The sequence below is a fragment of the Penaeus chinensis genome, chromosome 30, assembly GCF_019202785.1.
Source record: "Penaeus chinensis breed Huanghai No. 1 chromosome 30, ASM1920278v2, whole genome shotgun sequence".
NCBI lineage: Eukaryota > Metazoa > Arthropoda > Malacostraca > Decapoda > Penaeidae > Penaeus > Penaeus chinensis.
Window position 1 is genome coordinate 11556403 of NC_061848.1, and position 21568 is coordinate 11577970.

General features: G+C 30.9%; 2 protein-coding genes across 2 annotated transcripts; one reads left to right on the forward strand and one right to left on the reverse strand.

Annotated features, from left to right (window-relative positions):
* The first annotated feature begins 1490 nt into the window (after positions 1-1490).
* Positions 1491-9569, forward strand: LOC125041457 (transaldolase-like). Its single transcript, XM_047636434.1, has 7 exons — positions 1491-1690; positions 4729-4852; positions 6929-7168; positions 7428-7553; positions 7861-7997; positions 8139-8249; positions 8612-9569. Exons 1-7 carry the CDS (start codon positions 1594-1596, stop codon positions 8770-8772), a joined length of 996 nt encoding a protein of 331 aa, XP_047492390.1. The 5' UTR covers positions 1491-1593; the 3' UTR covers positions 8773-9569.
* Positions 9570-11615: 2046 nt separating this feature from the next.
* On the reverse strand, positions 11616-21340 carry LOC125041237 (NADH dehydrogenase [ubiquinone] 1 alpha subcomplex subunit 9, mitochondrial-like). Its single transcript, XM_047636076.1, has 7 exons — positions 21245-21340; positions 19342-19553; positions 17803-17994; positions 17083-17184; positions 16843-16977; positions 12600-12773; positions 11616-12093 (listed from the first exon to the last, which is right to left on the reverse strand). Exons 1-7 carry the CDS (start codon positions 21273-21275, stop codon positions 11914-11916), a joined length of 1026 nt encoding a protein of 341 aa, XP_047492032.1. The 5' UTR covers positions 21276-21340; the 3' UTR covers positions 11616-11913.
* Positions 21341-21568: the final 228 nt, after the last annotated feature.

A 21568-nucleotide genomic window follows, 5' to 3' on the forward strand; every position in this document is an offset into this window, starting at 1 on the left:
TCCCGGGAAACCCCATTAGAAAACATTTTCCTATTACAAATAAGTAAGACATGAACAAGCGACACGTCCGTAAATACAATGACATAAATATATGTCAATATATATATATATAATATTTATATATACGTATAAATATGATATATATGTATATGCATATTTGTTTATATATATGTATATATAATGCTTTTCGTACGCATATCTATACATAAATACATTTTTTTCTGTATGTTTAATACAGATATACACGCATGTGTATATCTGTATGTCACACACGCGAGCGTATATATGTATATATACACATATATGTATATGTACATGTATATACTGCATATATATTCACATGTTATCTATATATAGATTATACACACACACATATATATACACGTATGTATATAGATTGATATACAAATATGTAGATAGATATATAGGTAGATATATATGGATATAGAAGCAGATATAGATATGTGCACATGCAACATGTAAATAGATACTGTGCATGAATATGTGTGTTCGATGCATATTTGTAATCATACACTTATATATAGACAAATAATGTGATTACACGAAAGCGTATAAATTCATCGAGAAAAATATGTGAATTGTTATAATTTAATCACTGGTAAGAAATACGTAACTCCATAAGAAGCAAATACTCGCTCCTAAGGCATTTTTCTCAAGGTCAATGTCAAAAAGACGCATTACCCGCCCCCCCCTTTTCCGGGATCCTCCACCCACCAGTGTCACATTTTCATATATTTTTAGCGAAGTGACTTTACTGTTGAGATCGAGTATTCTATATGTTGTGTGGAGAATGAGACTGCAAATAGTGCTCATTACTTAAATTGTTTTTTTAATACCTGTCTAGCCTCAAGTGTGATTTTCTTTCGGTGCATTTTGGCGAACGTCTACCAGGATATCTTTTTTTTCCGGATCACCATTCTGCCAGTCGGTCTGTGCGGCGACTTCTTGCCTGTTACTGCCGGAGTAATTCCAAGGCAGTCCTTGCCTTCAAGTGCAATGGCCAGTTGCTTTCCAGTCTCCGTCTCGGCCAGCCGAAGGCAAGAAATATTGTCGGTCGCTGCCTGTCAAAGAGAGAAGAAATGTTATAAAGAAGAGCCTGATTATAATTTTTGATATATTACAGGAAATTCACGTGGAAGGTGCATTTTTATTATTTTGTTTCAGAATATGCCGCCAATTACACACTATACAAGTCTACAACGCAGCAATGACGTAGGAATTAAATTCCATATTAAACCGGCACCTTTCTTTACGCTTCGTTCCAGACTCAATGATGACATTGCTATTAACAAACTCTATCCTCCTTATATAACTACTGCTAGTGCGACATGACTTCACACATTACCTGGTGATAAGCTGTCAAATCTAACAGAACCTAAAGAGGTTTAAAACTGAATGTATTTGCTAGCAGCGTAGTGATATTCAACGATAAAGGCGTTATCAGCCGTATCCCGGACGGTGCTGCCACGGCGCGACCAACGACAGAACGAGTCAGTCTGCGGTTAGTGGGCGGCGCGTGAGTCCTGACGTCACAGTGAAATCAATATAAAAGCTCTCTCACGTTCCTTCGCAATGTCAGAGTCACCTACGAAGAAGAGCAAGATGGCAACCGCTTTGGATCAGCTGAAGGAAATGACGGTGGTGGTGGCGGACACCGGGGATTTCGAAGGTAAAAAGGAAGAGTGGGTGCTTGGGTCTGATGCCACCTGTTGGGGCACCGGCGTCCTGGCGTGGCTTATCACCTGCCTCTATTTTGACACCCGCTTCCAACTCTTTCGTATTTCACCTGTTATGCAAGGAGACATGAAGGTTTCCTTTGGCTTGTGCTCCTATCTCTGCGGGTTGAAAGTGTAAGATTCATGGGGTACTCTTGTCAACGTTTCTCTAGTATGTAATAATGGGGTTCAAAAGGTTGGAGGTTCGTGATGCAAGCGGCGAGAAGGGTTGGGTGCTGGATGGGTATTGGGGGGAGGGGTTGGGCAGGGGTGGGTATGCGAAGTTTAAGAGGATTATGATGGTGGTATGAGATCAGCATAGTATTTGGGCTTTGGGTTCTTGTACACCTTTTGTTATCGATTCAAGGTATTCTGCCTCTTCTGATGGAAGAGACACGCGTCAGGTTTAAATTTGCATACGGTTTAAATCTGAATTATCCATGAATGCCGTAGGTGGTCGAGAATGAGGAACACTGATTAGTAATAAAATACTATTACTGATTTAACTTATTTCATAAACGTGTAAATGTGTAACCTAAAGGAGTATTCTTCTTTACGAATTGTGTTTATTGGCGATCAATAGTCTTGATTGAATATAAGAGGAGACCTTCTGTTGTTAATAACCCGCCATTCCAGTTTTCTTTTCTCCAAAATATCAGTTATTCAAAGTGCTCAGTGTTGTCAATCGCAACATGGGTTATGCAACAGGGACTGTTTTTTTTTTTTTTTTTTTTTTTTTTTTTTTTTTTTTCCATTTCAATCGGCTGAATGCTATTTTGGAATGGCTTGGTATGCGTTATTTATTTTTTCGGTTGCTTGTACGTCGTAAAATTGTTGCCAGTTACCGAGTGTCAGGTGTTGATAGGAGTGATTAGGAGCAGGTGGTGTCAGTGTTGGAAGAACAAGTGATTAGTGATCAGTGATGAAAGGATTGGATCGAAAAGGTGTTATCACTGTTAAATACATGAGTTCAAATGTTGAAAAGAGTGATTCGAAGTGTCGGTCGCAAGAAGTAAGTTGACGTTGTCAGTGAATGTAGGAAATGTCATCTTGTAACTGGGGGTGTGACTGGGGGTGTTGTCAGCGCTGGCAGGAGTGACTGGGGGTGTTGTCAGCGCTGGCAGGAGTGACTGGGGGTGTTGTCAGCGCTGGCAGGAGTGACTGGGGGTGTTGTCAGCGCTGGCAGGAGTGACTGGGGGTGTTGTCAGCGCTGGCAGGAGTGACTGGGGGTGTTGTCAGCGCTGGCAGGAGTGACTGGGGGTGTTGTCAGCGCTGGCAGGAGTGACTGGGGGTGTTGTCAGCGCTGGCAGGAGTGACTGGGGGTGTTGTCAGCGCTGGCAGGAGTGACTGGGGGTGTTGTCAGCGCTGGCAGGAGGGACTGGGGGTGTTGTCAGCGCTGGCAGGAGGGACTGGGGGTGTTGTCAGCGCTGGCAGGAGGGACTGGGGGTGTTGTCAGCGCTGGCAGGAGGGACTGGGGGTGTTGTCAGCGCTGGCAGGAGGGACTGGGGGTGTTGTCAGCGCTGGCAGGAGGGACTGGGGGTGTTGTCAGCGCTGGCAGGAGGGACTGGGGGTGTTGTCAGCGCTGGCAGGAGGGACTGGGGGTGTTGTCAGCGCTGGCAGGAGGGACTGGGGGTGTTGTCAGCGCTGGCAGGAGGGACTGGGGGTGTTGTCAGCGCTGGCAGGAGGGACTGGGGGTGTTGTCAGCGCTGGCAGGAGGGACTGGGGGTGTTGTCAGCGCTGGCAGGAGGGACTGGGGGTGTTGTCAGCGCTGGCAGGAGGGACTGGGGGTGTTGTCAGCGCTGGCAGGAGGGACTGGGGGTGTTGTCAGCGCTGGCAGGAGGGACTGGGGGTGTTGTCAGCGCTGGCAGGAGGGACTGGGGGTGTTGTCAGCGCTGGCAGGAGGGACTGGGGGTGTTGTCAGCGCTGGCAGGAGGGACTGGGGGTGTTGTCAGCGCTGGCAGGAGGGACTGGGGGTGTTGTCAGCGCTGGCAGGAGGGACTGGGGGTGTTGTCAGCGCTGGCAGGAGGGACTGGGGGTGTTGTCAGCGCTGGCAGGAGGGACTGGGGGTGTTGTCAGCGCTGGCAGGAGGGACTGGGGGTGTTGTCAGCGCTGGCAGGAGGGACTGGGGGTGTTGTCAGCGCTGGCAGGAGGGACTGGGGGTGTTGTCAGCGCTGGCAGGAGGGACTGGGGGTGTTGTCAGCGCTGGCAGGAGGGACTGGGGGTGTTGTCAGCGCTGGCAGGAGGGACTGGGGGTGTTGTCAGCGCTGGCAGGAGGGACTGGGGGTGTTGTCAGCGCTGGCAGGAGGGACTGGGGGTGTTGTCAGCGCTGGCAGGAGGGACTGGGGGTGTTGTCAGCGCTGGCAGGAGGGACTGGGGGTGTTGTCAGCGCTGGCAGGAGGGACTGGGGGTGTTGTCAGCGCTGGCAGGAGGGACTGGGGGTGTTGTCAGCGCTGGCAGGAGGGACTGGGGGTGTTGTCAGCGCTGGCAGGAGGGACTGGGGGTGTTGTCAGCGCTGGCAGGAGGGACTGGGGGTGTTGTCAGCGCTGGCAGGAGGGACTGGGGGTGTTGTCAGCGCTGGCAGGAGGGACTGGGGGTGTTGTCAGCGCTGGCAGGAGGGACTGGGGGTGTTGTCAGCGCTGGCAGGAGGGACTGGGGGTGTTGTCAGCGCTGGCAGGAGGGACTGGGGGTGTTGTCAGCGCTGGCAGGAGGGACTGATGGGGGGATGTTTGTAGAAGTGAAAATAGGGAGTTTGTTACCAAAAATTACCCTTTGGAATGTTACCTGCCAAGAATTTGATCAATAACTTTTTAAGTAGGACTAACGCATAGTTTGTTGGAGCATGACTAATGAAATAAATATTTGGTGAATTGTTTATATTGTTGCATTATAATTCATTTTTGTTTGGTAGTTATATATTTTCCAATGTTCATTATTATAATATAAATGCAACTTATACCTATTTCTGTTAATAGATTTTTTTTCTTTCCATCAGCCATGAAAAAATACAAGCCAACGGATGCCACCACCAACCCCTCTCTCATCCTCCAGGCTGCCAACATGGAGCAATACTCCCCCCTCATTGAACAGGCTGTTGAGTATGGCAAGAAGACAGGAAGGTAGGAAAAGTGTTATTTCACAACAGTAGCAGATAGAAGACTCCAGTTGGTCATCCATTTTTTCAAATGATTATTTGTTTATATTTGTATCTTAATTGCTTTCTGCTTTAATTCCTTTTATATAAAAATGTGTTTGAAGTAATATGGTGGACAATAATGTATTTAATGAAATCATTTGTGCTGATGGGAGATTTATGAGTGTTGTATCCAGTGAGGAAACAGAGCAGAGAGAGTTGTATAATGACCCTGAGTTTGTTCATGGCCTGTGAGTTCTGCCAGGCACTCCTGAGATGTGGAAACTCAGCTGCCTATTGGAGCTTGTGAGAAAGTTTAGCCCAAGGCTACAACAGCTCATATGATGGACTTCTGTAAAGCCTTAGTTTTTTATATATGGATTTTTTTATTTTGATATCCATTTTTTATATCCATATTTGTTTTTGTTTGTTTTCCAAATTTCTTTTAAAAAGTCTTAAGAATTATACCCAAGTCATTATTTGAATTTTTCTGTTGACACTGTACTTCTATAAGTGTAGTATCAACATAAAATTATTTATTGTTGCAAACGGTTTTACTGATAAGTTAGATATCTTGTAACCCTGCACCTTTTACAAGAGCATTGTAATCCTTGTGATAGTTTTCTTTGTTAATCTTATTGGAGCTTTGAAAGGCTTTAGTTATGCAGATGAGTACATGACTTTCTCATGAACTCAAAGCTAAGCATGAGGAATTGGGTTGCAGATTTTTTTTTCTATTACTATTATCAAAACTTTATTATATAGAATATAAACCTTGATCTTTTTTCTTACTTTTTTTGAGGAGTAGAAAGGAAAAACAAGATAGCAATTAGAGATATGATTGTGGGTTTAACTTTAGTTATGGAAAGAGTATTGCCACCTTACAGAGATAGGATTTCAGTCATGTAAAATGATACTAGTATTGTGTCTCAGACCTAGCTCAGTATTTTCTTCAAGAATTATAAATAATACTATAATAATAAAGTTAGTATTTTAAGTTAGATAGATATATTGTTTGTTAGTATTGATTCCATTATAAGTGATAATGCAAGACTGTAGTCAGCAACTTTAGAAAGTACAGATGATATTCTACAAAGCTGTAAATATGTAGGGTTGAGTAAGAAGAGAAATTTGCTTAGGGCTAAATTCTTGCCTAACCCTCTCCAGCATGACTTACAAAGATGGGGAAAGGGAGGCAGGTAGGGCAGAAAGGGTTGGGTAAAAGTGGTTAAAACATTGTTTCATTAAGGAAATTGGCTGTTCAGGGATTTATTTTTAGTAATAATGTACATAGGTAAATAGTCTCTTCTGGAATTATGGAAGAGAAGGTATATAGAGGAATCCTTGTTTTCTGATTAGGAAAAACAAATAGGCCAGATGTGATAGTTTCTTCTGTTTTGTTTGGTGTAAAATACTAAAAACTGTATGAACAATTTATTCAAGGTTTTAAAAATACAAATAGAATGAGCTACTGCTTCAATTAAAGTAACCTGTTATGGTATATATTTTAGCCTAGTCAATTCTTTTCTACTTCCTATACTTTTGTGAAAGTGTGTAACCTTAGACCGTGAATCTGAGAATCACTTTCTAGTGTAAGCATCAGTGTTACCTTGGTGAATGTTAGTGCATGACAGTGGCAGTCAGCCAAGTGTGACAGTGACTCACACAGCAGGCTTATCATCCATCACTTTAGAGATACACCACCATGATAAAACTGGTTTTAATTGTATGGCAGAGTACAGATTTTTATGTAAAAGCTTAAAGGAGTAATGATTCTCCCTCCCACTTTCTTTTTCTCCCTACTCCTCCTCTTCCTCACCTTGCATTACCAGAACAGATTGACCTTGAACACTATTTTTTTTCTTAGTAAGTCTGTGGTGGGGAGTTCCTCAGGAAGTCCTTTTCTTTATTTGGCTACAATTTATTTTTTGCTTAAATTCTTGAGGGATATTTCCATTATACTGTATGCAGAATTATGCAAATTACTATTGTTTTAGAATTTTTGTTTATTTATTTTTGGTTGTGGTTGCTAAAATTCCATTTTTTTATTATTTTATTGCAGCAACTCAGAAGAAAAGTTGACAGCAGCAATGGACAAGCTTTTTGTCCTGTTTGGATGTGAAATTCTCAAGATTGTCCCAGGACGTGTTAGCATTGAAGTTGATGCTCGACTGAGCTTTGACAAGGCAGCCAGTGTCAGCAAGGCCAAAAAATTCATCTCCATGTTTGCTGACGAAGGCATTGATAAGGAACGTATCCTAATCAAGTTGGCATCCACCTGGGAAGGCATTAGTGCAGCAAAGTAAGAATGACCTAATATATATATATATATATTTTTTTTTTTTTTTTTTTTTTGGGGGGGATATGTATGCCAGTATTTTACACATATTGATTTAAAAAGTAAAAAATATATACAAATTCTCAATATACCTTAGGACCAGTGTTTGGTGTTTTTTTTTTTTTTTTTTTTTTTTTTTATTAACTGTATTTTAGCAAGGGCATCTAAATCAACTTTATTCTTTTTAAACTCCCATGAATATAATTTAAATTATTCTTTCCAGAGAGCTGGAAGAGGACCATGGAATCCACTGCAACCTCACCCTCTTGTTTAGCTTTGCCCAGGCTGTGGCATGTGCAGAGGCAGGAGTGACTCTCATTTCACCCTTTGTCGGCCGTATCCTTGACTGGTGAGTGTGGGGTCATTTCAATTCCTCTTTTTTTTTTTTTTTATAGTATTATTAGGGATGGCATATTTTTTAAAGAAATTTTTATAATTTGAAAGTCTTACATCTTATACATTCAGAACTTCAGAGTTGAAGTTTCAAAAATAGCTTATTTGGTTTACAGAATTCGTATGGAAGATCTATTTTTATTCACATAAATTTAGCTGTATTTCAGAACATAACCATACATCATGACTACAATATATATAAGGGGGATATGTGCTCCTTTTAATGCCATTCAGTTTCATACAAGTTCAACTGACATCAACAGGTATGTGGCAAGCACAGGCCAAAAAACTTATGAAGCCCATGAAGATCCTGGTGTTAAGAGTGTCACCAAAATCTACAACTACTACAAGAAGTTTGGATACAAGACTGTGGTTATGGGTGCTTCCTTCAGAAATGATGGTAAGAGCTTTTTCTATCATCCTTGCTTTTATTTTTTAATTTCCTTTTTCTCTCTCTGCTTTATATTCTATGTGAACAGTGAAAATGATATGTCTTCATTTTCCTTCTGTTTAAGATATTGTAAAATACTTTTCTTTTAAGGTGAAATCCGGGAGCTTGCTGGATGTGACCTTCTGACCATTAGTCCAAAACTCTTGGAGCAACTTCAGAACTCTTCAGAACCAGTGACACAGCGTCTGTCTGAAGCTAGTGGTAAGTTCACATTTCATTACAAGTATTTGCCAGGTTGCAGCTTAAGGGTCTGGTCTGGTCTGTTTTTTATTTACACACACACACACACACACACACACACACACACACACACACACACACACACACACACACACACACACACACACACACACACACACACACACACACACACACACATATTTTTCGTACTCACAGTATTTCTGCAAACAAACAAAGAAAACTTAATATATTTCTTTAACCCCAGACTTTGTAGCCAATTAGTTTTATAGTGCTATAGATCGCTCACAAACATTATCATCAACATGATTTATATTATTATTCTTAAAATTTTGAATCTAATAAATATGGTGTGATTTCAACAGCAAAGAAACATGATTTGGAAAAGGTTGAAATGACAGAACCCAAATTCCGCTGGGAAATGAACGAAGACCAGATGGCTACCGACAAACTCTCGGAGGGAATCCGCAAGTTTGCTGTAGATGCCATCAAGTTGGAGAAGATGCTTGTGGAGAAGTTGAAGTAATTCACACATTCCGTAATGTTCCTATTAGGGTTATGGTGTAATGCCATTTCAACATTGTTCAAACAGGAATTTTTATTTTCTTACTTGGGAATCCTGGAACATGAATTTTCATATTTATTATGAACACATTTTATAAGTACACAGAAAGTAGGTGCCTACTTGTTAATGTTATCAAAGCTTGTTTGTGAGAGTTGTAAAGGAGGAGAAATTTATCAGCAAATGTTAAAAAAATTATATGGTTGTAAATCCTGATGGCTTGCAGCATTTGGTATCAGGGCAAAGTGGTAAACCACATGTACTTGGACAGCTTTCCTGGGTGCATGATGGTGGGATACTTGGTGTAGTAGTAGCTCTTAGTTTGTAGCTGGCATTGTTAAAATTGCTTTTGATTTTATAGAACAACGCTGTTTACTAATATTTGCTTTCAGTTTTGTCAAACAGTTACTGTTTTGCTTCATAATGTTTACAAAACAAAATTGTTACTATTACATCAAAGATAATATCAAAATGCTATAGGAAAGTTTACTATAATTATGAATTGGTACTCGCATAAATTTTATAGTTAACAGTGAAACTGTAATTTAAGATATCAGATATTTTATTTGTATGTATATTTACTTGCAAAATATATTTAGTCAAGCATTTATGCGAAGTTAGTACTTGTTAAGTGGAACAGAAAACCCTTATTGCATTTTATGAAGTTTGATACTTCTGCAGTGAAACTGCCATCTAAATCACATTTTCCATTATGCAGTTGTATTTCATACACAGGATTCTTAATAAAGCAATGTTATTCACCTTCATTTTCCTGCACCCTTTTGCACACTGCACACTGGCAAGTGTTATTGAAAATGATTGCACTTTATATATATATAACCATTGATTAGACAGCTATGTCCTTTCATCTCCCAAAACTGATACATAGGAACTCCAAATCTTGCCAGTACATTAAAAGCATCCAAATAGTATCTACACATTATTTTTTTTTTCTAACTTTTTCTCTACAATAAATAAAACTGGTTGAATTGTTTGAAAATGCCTGAATGAAAACATGCATTAACAGAAAAAGTGATAAGTAATTTGGAAGTAATCATGAATACTGGTGATCTTGGAAGGAACAGCTGAAAATAACATCTTTTACATTCATGACACTATTCTTGATCTCTTATCACAGCCTTTTCATGACAGGTACTGTGCTGCTCATACTAAAATGCTTTTACTTTCCCTCCTTTGGACAAAGGTTATTTTGCTTTGCTGTGAATGGACACCAAAATTATTTTATTTTCTCTCCTCTTGCAATGATTACTTTTAGATGGGCTTATATTGTCACCTAGTTTTTTTAAACACTTGTTTTCACCTCTACAAATGTTAAATTATTTGTTTCCATCACATGTTAGTTTTCCTAAGTTTTGCATCACAAATTGAAGTTAACTTAAATTTTCTTCATTCTTTTTCTTTTTCTGTTCCTATTTTGTATTGTATTTTCGAGTAGCTAAACACTTCGTTCTCCCTACATTTCAGAAGCATCTTTCTAGTATTTTCTTTGTTTCAACCCAGAGCTTGCACAGACTTGCAATAAAGTTCTACATAAGTTTTCCAGTAAATTGATTTTTTCAGTTAGACATTACTTTTCTTTAAACAGGCTATAAAGAATACTTTATTTCTGATATCCATACAAATTCCTTCATATTTTTTCTTTACTTTTGTATTCATTGCTACTATAGTTTCTGTATAGTCTAATTCAATGCCTTTAATTTCCTTTTAGTATATACAGCTTCATATCTTTTAATCAACTTCAAAAAGTATTTGCAGCATCCAAGGTATTTAAAAAGATAGGTAGCACATTGTCCATGAAAGTGACTTTTCCAGTTGAGTATTAACAGAATTGTTAATGGTATGGAACACCATATTTTTTTTTTTTTTATAATTCCAGTAATTTTAACACTGATTAAATTATACTAATTATGTACAGCCATTTCTGGCATCATAATGCGTGCCTTCATGGGGGGGGGGGGGGATCCAGAGTTGTACAAGAGTAAAGACCTGATGCATTTGAAACAACCAAAACCTTGGGAGATTTTTTGTTCTATGCATTTTTCAGCAGAGTGCTAAAACTATTGTCTAATATACAATCTGAAACTTTCATTGAAATCTGGTTCATGTCCTACCCTAGAAGTACATGCTTCTTTTGGTTTTGCTTTCACTAGCCTTACAATTGCCTGTGGATATATCAAATTAGATATTGATGGAAAAAGACATGTATAAAGAATGCTGCTCAGAATGTAATATCCACTGTAGTTTCGTAGTTTAGAGGGCTCTACAAGAGCTCAGCCACCAGTCGATTAGTAGGCCTTTGTGACCTCACCTGATTTCCCCTTTCCCTGAGTTTTCTGGATTTATACAAATTGATGTTGATATTTTTTTTTTTTTTTAGTAATTTAAATATAGTAAAACAATAATAATAATAATAATAATATTGACATTGTAATAGTCATAATGTTAATAATAATAATCATTATTATAATATTATTAACAATAATAGTAATAATAAAAAAAAAAATTGTAAATACAAAGAATAAACCAAATAACATCCATATACTTGCCAACCCTTTTTGCAGTAGGTAAAGTTACTGTAAATGATATGATTGGGGGCTTAGTTTAGCACTTGCTAACTAGGATTTCCAAAAAAAAAGTGGTGCTACCTATCATTCAAGTACCTTGTATGCATTAATCTAAAGTTTCTATATTAGTGCAACTTACTTACTAGTACTTGTCTTTCAGGAGTCCAGCAGCCAGATCTGTGTTCTGCTGTTACAGGGCTTAAAAAAAATGTATGGTCCATCTTCACCTTTTAACATATATTTATTATTGGTTGCTTTACAGTAGAGTCATTTACAGCAATATTTACAATATGAAAGAATAAATAAAATTTTCCAACTTCAAATTGGTAGGAATAAAAAAAATTTGTTTTGTCACTGACAAAGTTCTTGATTACGAAGAAAAAAAAATCTGTCTGCCATGACGTGTGAAAATATAGTAAGAATATTGAATGTACTACAGCTGTCATTTCATTTTCATCCTACATTCCTGCAAGAATCGATTCCAAAAAACGAAGAAAAAAAAAAGTTAAATAGGAACACCTCAATTTGCTGAAATGTATTTGGGTGGTGCAGGTGGCTCAAATTCTCCCACTTCTTCATCATAGTAGTTGGCAGCTCTGAATGGCCTGAGCTCCCAGCTGATACGGTCCTCCATCTTGGTCAGGGGAACATCAAGGTCCTCCAGGGTTGGAAGTCCAGTAGTTGTATCCGATACGGCTTCCTGAAATAGGTTATCCATCAGAACCCCGTTTCTACTATTAAGTGTTGTTTGGACTAATAATCTTTCTTCAATAATGTACCTTATACAAGTCCATAATGCGAAGGCAATCCGATTCCTTAATATGAAGCATATGCAGTTATAATCTACAGTATGTACACTTTTCCGTATCCTTCAGCAACTGTATATTCTATATCTTCAATACTTTACATACCGTTCAAATGATGAAGTACCAAATTTTTATTCCAACTTTCATATTCTATCTTACCTCAAGTTCATTGGGGGGAAGGGGGGGGATATCAAACCAGAACCAGGGAATTTGTCCCATACATTTGACTTTCTTGATCCTAACTACCATAACATAAATATTGATTCCCAATATAATTGAAACTTAATCAACATTATAAATAATAGGAGGGAGCAGGGGTGGTATCACAAATGCTCGCTCACTCGGTCACATTGAGACAGAGCAATACCTTTGAAAACAAGATAAGGATTGATTCTCTTACCCTTTCCACCTTGTCCCTGGTAAGTGTGTTGACTGGCCATGATGGGCAGTATTCCGTGATCATTGCCTTCACCTTGAAGATTGGGTCCCACTTCATGTCATAACTCATATAGCCATAGTTCTCATCCTTTCGCATGACACGATGGAACCAGTCAACCAGTTCAACCAATTCAAATTGATGTTGATATTTTTTTTTTTTTTAGTAATTTTAAATATAGTAAAACAATAATAATAATAATAATAATAATAATAATAATAATAATAATAATAATAATAATAATAATAATAATAATAATAATAATAATAATAATAATAATAATAATAATAATAATAATAATAATAATAATAATAATAATAATAATAATAATAATAATAATAATAATAATAATAATAATAATAATAATAATAATAATAATAATAATAATAATAATAATAATAATAATAATAATAATAATAATAATAATAATAATAATAATAATAATAATAATAATAATAATAATAATAATAATAATAATAATAATAATAATAATAATAATAATAATAATAATAATAATAATAATAATAATAATAATAATAATAATAATAATAATAATAATAATAATAATAATAATAATAATAATAATAATAATAATAATAATAATAATAATAATAATAATAATAATAATAATAATAATAATAATAATAATAATAATAATAATAATAATAATAATAATAATAATAATAATAATAATAATAATAATAATAATAATAATAATAATAATAATAATAATAATAATAATAATAATAATAATAATAATAATAATAATAATAATAATAATAATAATAATAATAATAATAATAATAATAATAATAATAATAATAATAATAATAATAATAATAATAATAATAATAATAATAATAATAATAATAATAATAATAATAATAATAATAATAATAATAATAATAATAATAATAATAATAATAATAATAATAATAATAATAATAATAATAATAATAATAATAATAATAATAATAATAATAATAATAATAATAATAATAATAATAATAATAATAATAATAATAATAATAATAATAATAATAATAATAATAATAATAATAATAATAATAATAATAATAATAATAATAATAATAATAATAATAATAATAATAATAATAATAATAATAATAATAATAATAATAATAATAATAATAATAATAATAATAATAATAATAATAATAATAATAATAATAATAATAATAATAATAATAATAATAATAATAATAATAATAATAATAATAATAATAATAATAATAATAATAATAATAATAATAATAATAATAATAATAATAATAATAATAATAATAATAATAATAATAATAATAATAATAATAATAATAATAATAATAATAATAATAATAATAATAATAATAATAATAATAATAATAATAATAATAATAATAATAATAATAATAATAATAATAATAATAATAATAATAATAATAATAATAATAATAATAATAATAATAATAATAATAATAATAATAATAATAATAATAATAATAATAATAATAATAATAATAATAATAATAATAATAATAATAATAATAATAATAATAATAATAATAATAATAATAATAATAATAATAATAATAATAATAATAATAATAATAATAATAATAATAATAATAATAATAATAATAATAATAATAATAATAATAATAATAATAATAATAATAATAATAATAATAATAATAATAATAATAATAATAATAATAATAATAATAATAATAATAATAATAATAATAATAATAATAATAATAATAATAATAATAATAATAATAATAATAATAATAATAATAATAATAATAATAATAATAATAATAATAATAATAATAATAATAATAATAATAATAATAATAATAATAATAATAATAATAATAATAATAATAATAATAATAATAATAATAATAATAATAATAATAATAATAATAATAATAATAATAATAATAATAATAATAATAATAATAATAATAATAATAATAATAATAATAATAATAATAATAATAATAATAATAATAATAATAATAATAATAATAATAATAATAATAATAATAATAATAATAATAATAATAATAATAATAATAATAATAATAATAATAATAATAATAATAATAATAATAATAATAATAATAATAATAATAATAATAATAATAATAATAATAATAATAATAATAATAATAATAATAATAATAATAATAATAATAATAATAATAATAATAATAATAATAATAATAATAATAATAATAATAATAATAATAATAATAATAATAATAATAATAATAATAATAATAATAATAATAATAATAATAATAATAATAATAATAATAATAATAATAATAATAATAATAATAATAATAATAATAATAATAATAATAATAATAATAATAATAATAATAATAATAATAATAATAATAATAATAATAATAATAATAATAATAATAATAATAATAATAATAATAATAATAATAATAATAATAATAATAATAATAATAATAATAATAATAATAATAATAATAATAATAATAATAATAATAATAATAATAATAATAATAATAATAATAATAATAATAATAATAATAATAATAATAATAATAATAATAATAATAATAATAATAATAATAATAATAATAATAATAATAATAATAATAATAATAATAATAATAATAATAATAATAATAATAATAATAATAATAATAATAATAATAATAATAATAATAATAATAATAATAATAATAATAATAATAATAATAATAATAATAATAATAATAATAATAATAATAATAATAATAATAATAATAATAATAATAATAATAATAATAATAATAATAATAATAATAATAATAATAATAATAATAATAATAATAATAATAATAATAATAATAATAATAATAATAATAATAATAATAATAATAATAATAATAATAATAATAATAATAATAATAATAATAATAATAATAATAATAATAATAATAATAATAATAATAATAATAATAATAATAATAATAATAATAATAATAATAATAATAATAATAATAATAATAATAATAATAATAATAATAATAATAATAATAATAATAATAATAATAATAATAATAATAATAATAATAATAATAATAATAATAATAATAATAATAATAATAATAATAATAATAATAATAATAATAATAATAATAATAATAATAATAATAATAATAATAATAATAATAATAATAATAATAATAATAATAATAATAATAATAATAATAATAATAATAATAATAATAATAATAATAATAATAATAATAATAATAATAATAATAATAATAATAATAATAATAATAATAATAATAATAATAATAATAATAATAATAATAATAATAATAATAATAATAATAATAATAATAATAATAATAATAATAATAATAATAATAATAATAATAATAATAATAATAATAATAATAATAATAATAATAATAATAATAATAATAATAATAATAATAATAATAATAATAATAATAATAATAATAATAATAATAATAATAATAATAATAATAATAATAATAATAATAATAATAATAATAATAATAATAATAATAATAATAATAATAATAATAATAATAATAATAATAATAATAATAATAATAATAATAATAATAATAATAATAATAATAATAATAATAATAATAATAATAATAATAATAATAATAATAATAATAATAATAATAATAATAATAATAATAATAATAATAATAATAATAATAATAATAATAATAATAATAATAATAATAATAATAATAATAATAATAATAATAATAATAATAATAATAATAATAATAATAATAATAATAATAATAATAATAATAATAATAATAATAATAATAATAATAATAATAATAATAATAATAATAATAATAATAATAATAATAATAATAATAATAATAATAATAATAATAATAATAATAATAATAATAATAATAATAATAATAATAATAATAATAATAATAATAATAATAATAATAATAATAATAATAATAATAATAATAATAATAATAATAATAATAATAATAATAATAATAATAATAATAATAATAATAATAATAATAATAATAATAATAATAATAATAATAATAATAATAATAATAATAATAATCATATATGATATCATTAATGACCAGAACACGATTCACTTTAAACCTCTTCAGCTATTAATGGAATGCTGCTTTTACCTGAGGAAACGATCTTCCTGGCCATAAACATCACTGGGGCGGAAGACAATAGCCTCGGGGAAAGCAGCCCTCACAGCCTGCTCTCCCAGGCCCTTTGTCTTAAGAAACTGAGAGCCTCCCTTGACCATATAACCCTGTGATGAGAGATGGGCAGCATTAGGAAACACAAACTGCAAAAAAATGTTACTTCAATACAAAAACATTTAGACAAGATTTACTGTTTAAACTCTCTGCATTACCTCATGTTCAACATTGGAGTTCAAAGCAGAAACATGGATGAACTTCTCAACTCCCATCTCCTTGCTGATGCGTGCCAGTCTCTCAGCTCCTTCAACATGAACCTGGAACAAAATCAAATTACATAGTAACTACTGACAAGTGGCAGTAAAGGACAATAGTACCAAATCAGGCTTTTCCCAATTGGATTTCATATATGTATTTGTATTTATATATACATACACACCTCACCCTCCAAAATCTCAATATAACCATATTTTATTTTGTTGTTACATATGAAAAATGGATGTTGTCTTTATATCTGAACAACATATTTGAATATTTTACATGTATCAAAAGGCTTTCTCTTATGCCTAGAACTAGGAGTGAGAATTTCAACTTCAGTACTTCAATTTCTATCAACATATTTTCATAATTTCACAGTTAATACACCACCACAATATTACATGAATACAGGTCTCACCTTATTTAAATTTGTATTCATATATCTTACTTTATATAGGCTTCACAGAACCTATAGTACAAGAAATAATTGATAAATAAAAGAACTCGAGTTCTAAATTTCAGGTTAAGCCTATTCTAGAACCAAACATGAACATACTCAGAAAAAATGTACTGGGTTACTTGGCACCCATGTCAGAAATCATGCTACATTTACATCACATTAATTTTCCCAGCAATAATACAACTTAGATCTGATAATGAAAACTGAAGTAACTAACTTTTTCAAAGGAGAAATTCATGGTTTCCCAGTCACGACCAATTAGGTTGATGACAATATTGGAATGCTTGACTGCCTTGCGGATGACCTCTTCTTCAGTGAGGTGGTAGGGGATGAAGAGGACCTGACCCAAATCACCAGCCAACTTCAAGGGTCGGACATCATAATGGTCTCCACGGTATGGGATTATCATCTGTGACGAAGACATCTATAGTGAGTGGCATCCTAGATGTGAAACAATAATGTTATATGATTACATTACCTATGGTTATCTGGAAAGCATTATTAACCATATTTCCTACCAAGCTGAATTCTTGCAAACATAAGCTAGAACAGAGAGAGTGAGAGAGTAAATTGCAACAAATATTGATGCTTAGTAATAGATCATGAAAAAGTTATGGCCTGATATTAGTAAGAGTTAACAAAAGATGAAAGTTTGTGCTTTGGCAAAATAAAAAAAATAAACAAATATAGAACCAGTAATAACCTTTAAAAATAAAATACAATGTGGAAAAATGCAACCATGCCAGTTTTTCAAACTTTATACTGGAGAGAGAAAATATATTATCTTTATTAAGAGAATACATCGGTATCAAAATTTTTAACCAAATATTTTTTTTATCATTCAAATGCTAAATTCATGTAAAATTAAATTACAACCTAATAACAAAAACTTTTCCAATAACAATTATATGATCTTATATATTAACTCACTTTATATACCTTAACCCAGGTATTGTTGACTGTAGTATTCATGAATTTTGTGGACTCTACAAGTGCCTAGCCACCTAGGAGCCAATTAGTAAACCTATGTGACTAACTGATTTCTGTGTTTGTTGAGTTTTGGGGAAAAATGTAATCATGTTCACTGACATTATTATTATAGTGTTATCAACCATACTAATAGGAATAAAAAGTAAAAAAGATTCTTTCTGAAAATCAAAGTAAACAGGTATAATAGATATGACTAGTAATTGAAATTTTGGTGATTAAGCACTTGTAGAGGTATCTATTTGTCAAAACAATAATAAATCAAAAAGCATAGTGGTCAGGGCATGCATCTTTGCAATCCAGACTTCAATTGATTAGTTTGATGTGTCTGAGTTTAAACAAGATAAAACAATATACTAGTCATAAATAAAGGGAAACTGTATTAAACCACTGACACCAGCTATATGTACTGTCCACTGCAATTTTGTTATCATTACAATGAACATTACTATATTCATAACATCACTAACACACAATAGTAATATAAATGGAATCTTTCCAAAAAAATATGGTATGGGGTGAACTGGTAGAATCAAGTATAGGTTCCTTGGTGATTATGCAACTCTAGAACCAAGTATGGGTAAACAAAATTAATTACAGCAGACAGGGAATGTATACATGACTTCCTAGCTTCAACAGCTTAAGAGAATCGGTGGAATCTCTACTAAAGAGAAAGCAAGGAAAAAAATATATACTAAAAATCAACATCTTATTGAGAAAAAGAAAAAGATATAATAAATACAATTATGAATTCTGTTAATCAGCTCACCTGTGTCCCAGTCTTTCCCAAACGGTTACAAATGTATCGTCCCATGAAGCCAGAGGCACCAAAGATGGTTGCGACATTCCCTGAGAAGGATGACCGGCCTCCCCGCCCCTTCTTCAGGGCTGACATTTCGGGCCTTGTCAGAAAATGCACATCTGAAGAGTGGCGGTGCTGCACTGCCACAACAGCACCCAGCCGGGCATTTAGCCCATAACCTGAAATACATTTATTGGTTACTAAACATACAAATATACAAAGAATGTGTTTGAGAGACAGCTGAAGAGAGGTATTTTGGGCAGAAAATTAAACTGTATAATAGGGTTTCTCTTTTTTTTCTTTCGTTTTTTTTATACATGTCATTTCTGACATTTCTTAAAAGAAAAAGAAAAAAGAAAAACACACACACACATGCACACACAAATAAACATATAAGAATTTAAAGTTATTGGAATATAGGTCTGTATTCTAAAAAAAGAAAAAGAAAAAGAAAAAGAAAAAAAAATTAAATACAATTAATACAATTTGACAGCTCTTATGGAACCAATATTAATATGTAAGTCTAAAAAATAGGTGCAAAACTTGAAGAACTTTTTTTTAGAAGTTCATCATGACACTGGAAAGGTGTGTGAAAAGGAAAAATGGACAGTAAAATATTAACATAATAACATTGCAATATCCACATAGGCAGCAATGATTACTAGACACACAACAATTATCAATGTAACTTCTCTTTTTTTTACTACATTTTGTAAATGCAATAAATCAATAAATTACCATTACTGAGTAACTATTGAAAAAGCTTAACCCAATTCTGCCAGGCCACACCTTGCAGGGTCATAACAAACCACTCAATCTGTGGAGTGGTGCTGTATGCTTCAGTGACGCACCATAGCAATACGAGCGGGGTGTTCGGCTTGATGTAGCAAACTCCCGCACTCAAAGTCAGGTCATTGCCATTAATCTCCAGAGCATAGTTTTTAAAAGTTTTCTTAACCCAGTGAAAATGGGTTAATACATTAATTTGACAGGATTATCAGGAAACTTTTAATGCATTGTACTGTATTGTGTGTCAATCAGGCAAAAAGTCATCCCGGACTTAACTGCAGAACTCTAGGTGGTAATTGTATACGTGAAGCATGGCTCCTGTCTCCTTGCACTTTCAACAAGCATGTTTAAAAGCAATTATAATGTCTTTGTTCTGTTCTGCTGTGTAAATAATGATTCTACCCAAAAATATAGTACAAAGCAAATGCATACACATTTACAAGTTATGCCACTCATCAATGAGTGAAATGCGATGGAAAACGACTGCATAACAATGCTAAGCAACAAAGAAATATTCCATAGCCCAAAAATTTGTTTCAAAAGTCTGACGCTGATTGAAACTGGAAATTTCTATCCACAAACAAAAAATCCATTTATGATTTGGACTGACCTACTACTATAGCAATAATGTCGGCAGTTAGAGTGGTAACAAGTGATCCTGCAGGTAATGTGTTCTCTATAAATTGCTGGTTGATAATATTCTAACCTCTTCATTTTGTGTTTTTCGTACGTCTTGGACAAAAATCTGAAAAATTTTCATAACACTTAATTTTCAATCACATAGTTAAAACTTCCCCAAGTTCTGCGGTGTTTTCTTAATGTACACTTAAGCTCAAATAAATCACTGAACAAATGTTTCAATATTTCAGAAAAGACATGTGAAAAGCGATGAAAATATTGAAAGCCGGGCACTCCACGGGCAATCAGCTGATCCACAGTATGTAAACAAGAGCAGATTTTAGAGCCAGAACCAAAGACAAATAGCAAAAAAGCCTCTCTATATGACCCTCAAAGAACAGAATTTGTGGCAGTACACGAATTAACGGTTACAAGCCTATACATTATAATAATTGTGACTTACGAAGCGAAAAGACGTTCTTGTGGAGAGCCATTCTGGTGGCCGTTCGCTGCACCGTCCTGCCCTCTGGTGGACGAGGAGAGAGCTGCGTTATTTTGACAACATTTCAAAATCTTTATCTGTGTATTCTGAGCAATTATCAATTAATATTTATAATTATAAAAATATACATATTCTGCAGAAATAATAGTTCTATAAAATAGTGCATTCCTACACGGATGTTATAATTCAGAGATTGGAGAGTACCTTTGAAAGGAAAAAAATCAGGATAGGATTTGGGATTCTACTGCTATGTATTTGACGCAGATGGCGCTAACTTATTTCAAT

Bases quoted from the DNA above. Each gene is read 5' to 3' on its own strand.
- LOC125041457 (XM_047636434.1), top strand. From the start codon at position 1,594: ATGTCAGAGTCACCTACGAAGAAGAGCAAGATGGCAACCGCTTTGGAT. The intron at 1,691-4,728 runs GTAAAAAGGAAG...TCTTTCCATCAG, and splicing joins GGACACCGGGGATTTCGAAG to CCATGAAAAAATACAAGCCA. The intron at 8,250-8,611 runs GTAAGTTCACAT...TGATTTCAACAG, and splicing joins GCGTCTGTCTGAAGCTAGTG to CAAAGAAACATGATTTGGAA.
- LOC125041237 (XM_047636076.1), bottom strand. From the start codon at position 21,275: ATGGCTCTCCACAAGAACGTCTTTTCGCTTC. The intron at 17,995-19,341 runs GTGAGCTGATTA...TCTTCGTCACAG, and splicing joins TGGGAAAGACTGGGACACAG to ATGATAATCCCATACCGTGG. The intron at 12,094-12,599 runs GTAAGAGAATCA...AACCTATTTCAG, and splicing joins CCAGGGACAAGGTGGAAAGG to GAAGCCGTATCGGATACAAC.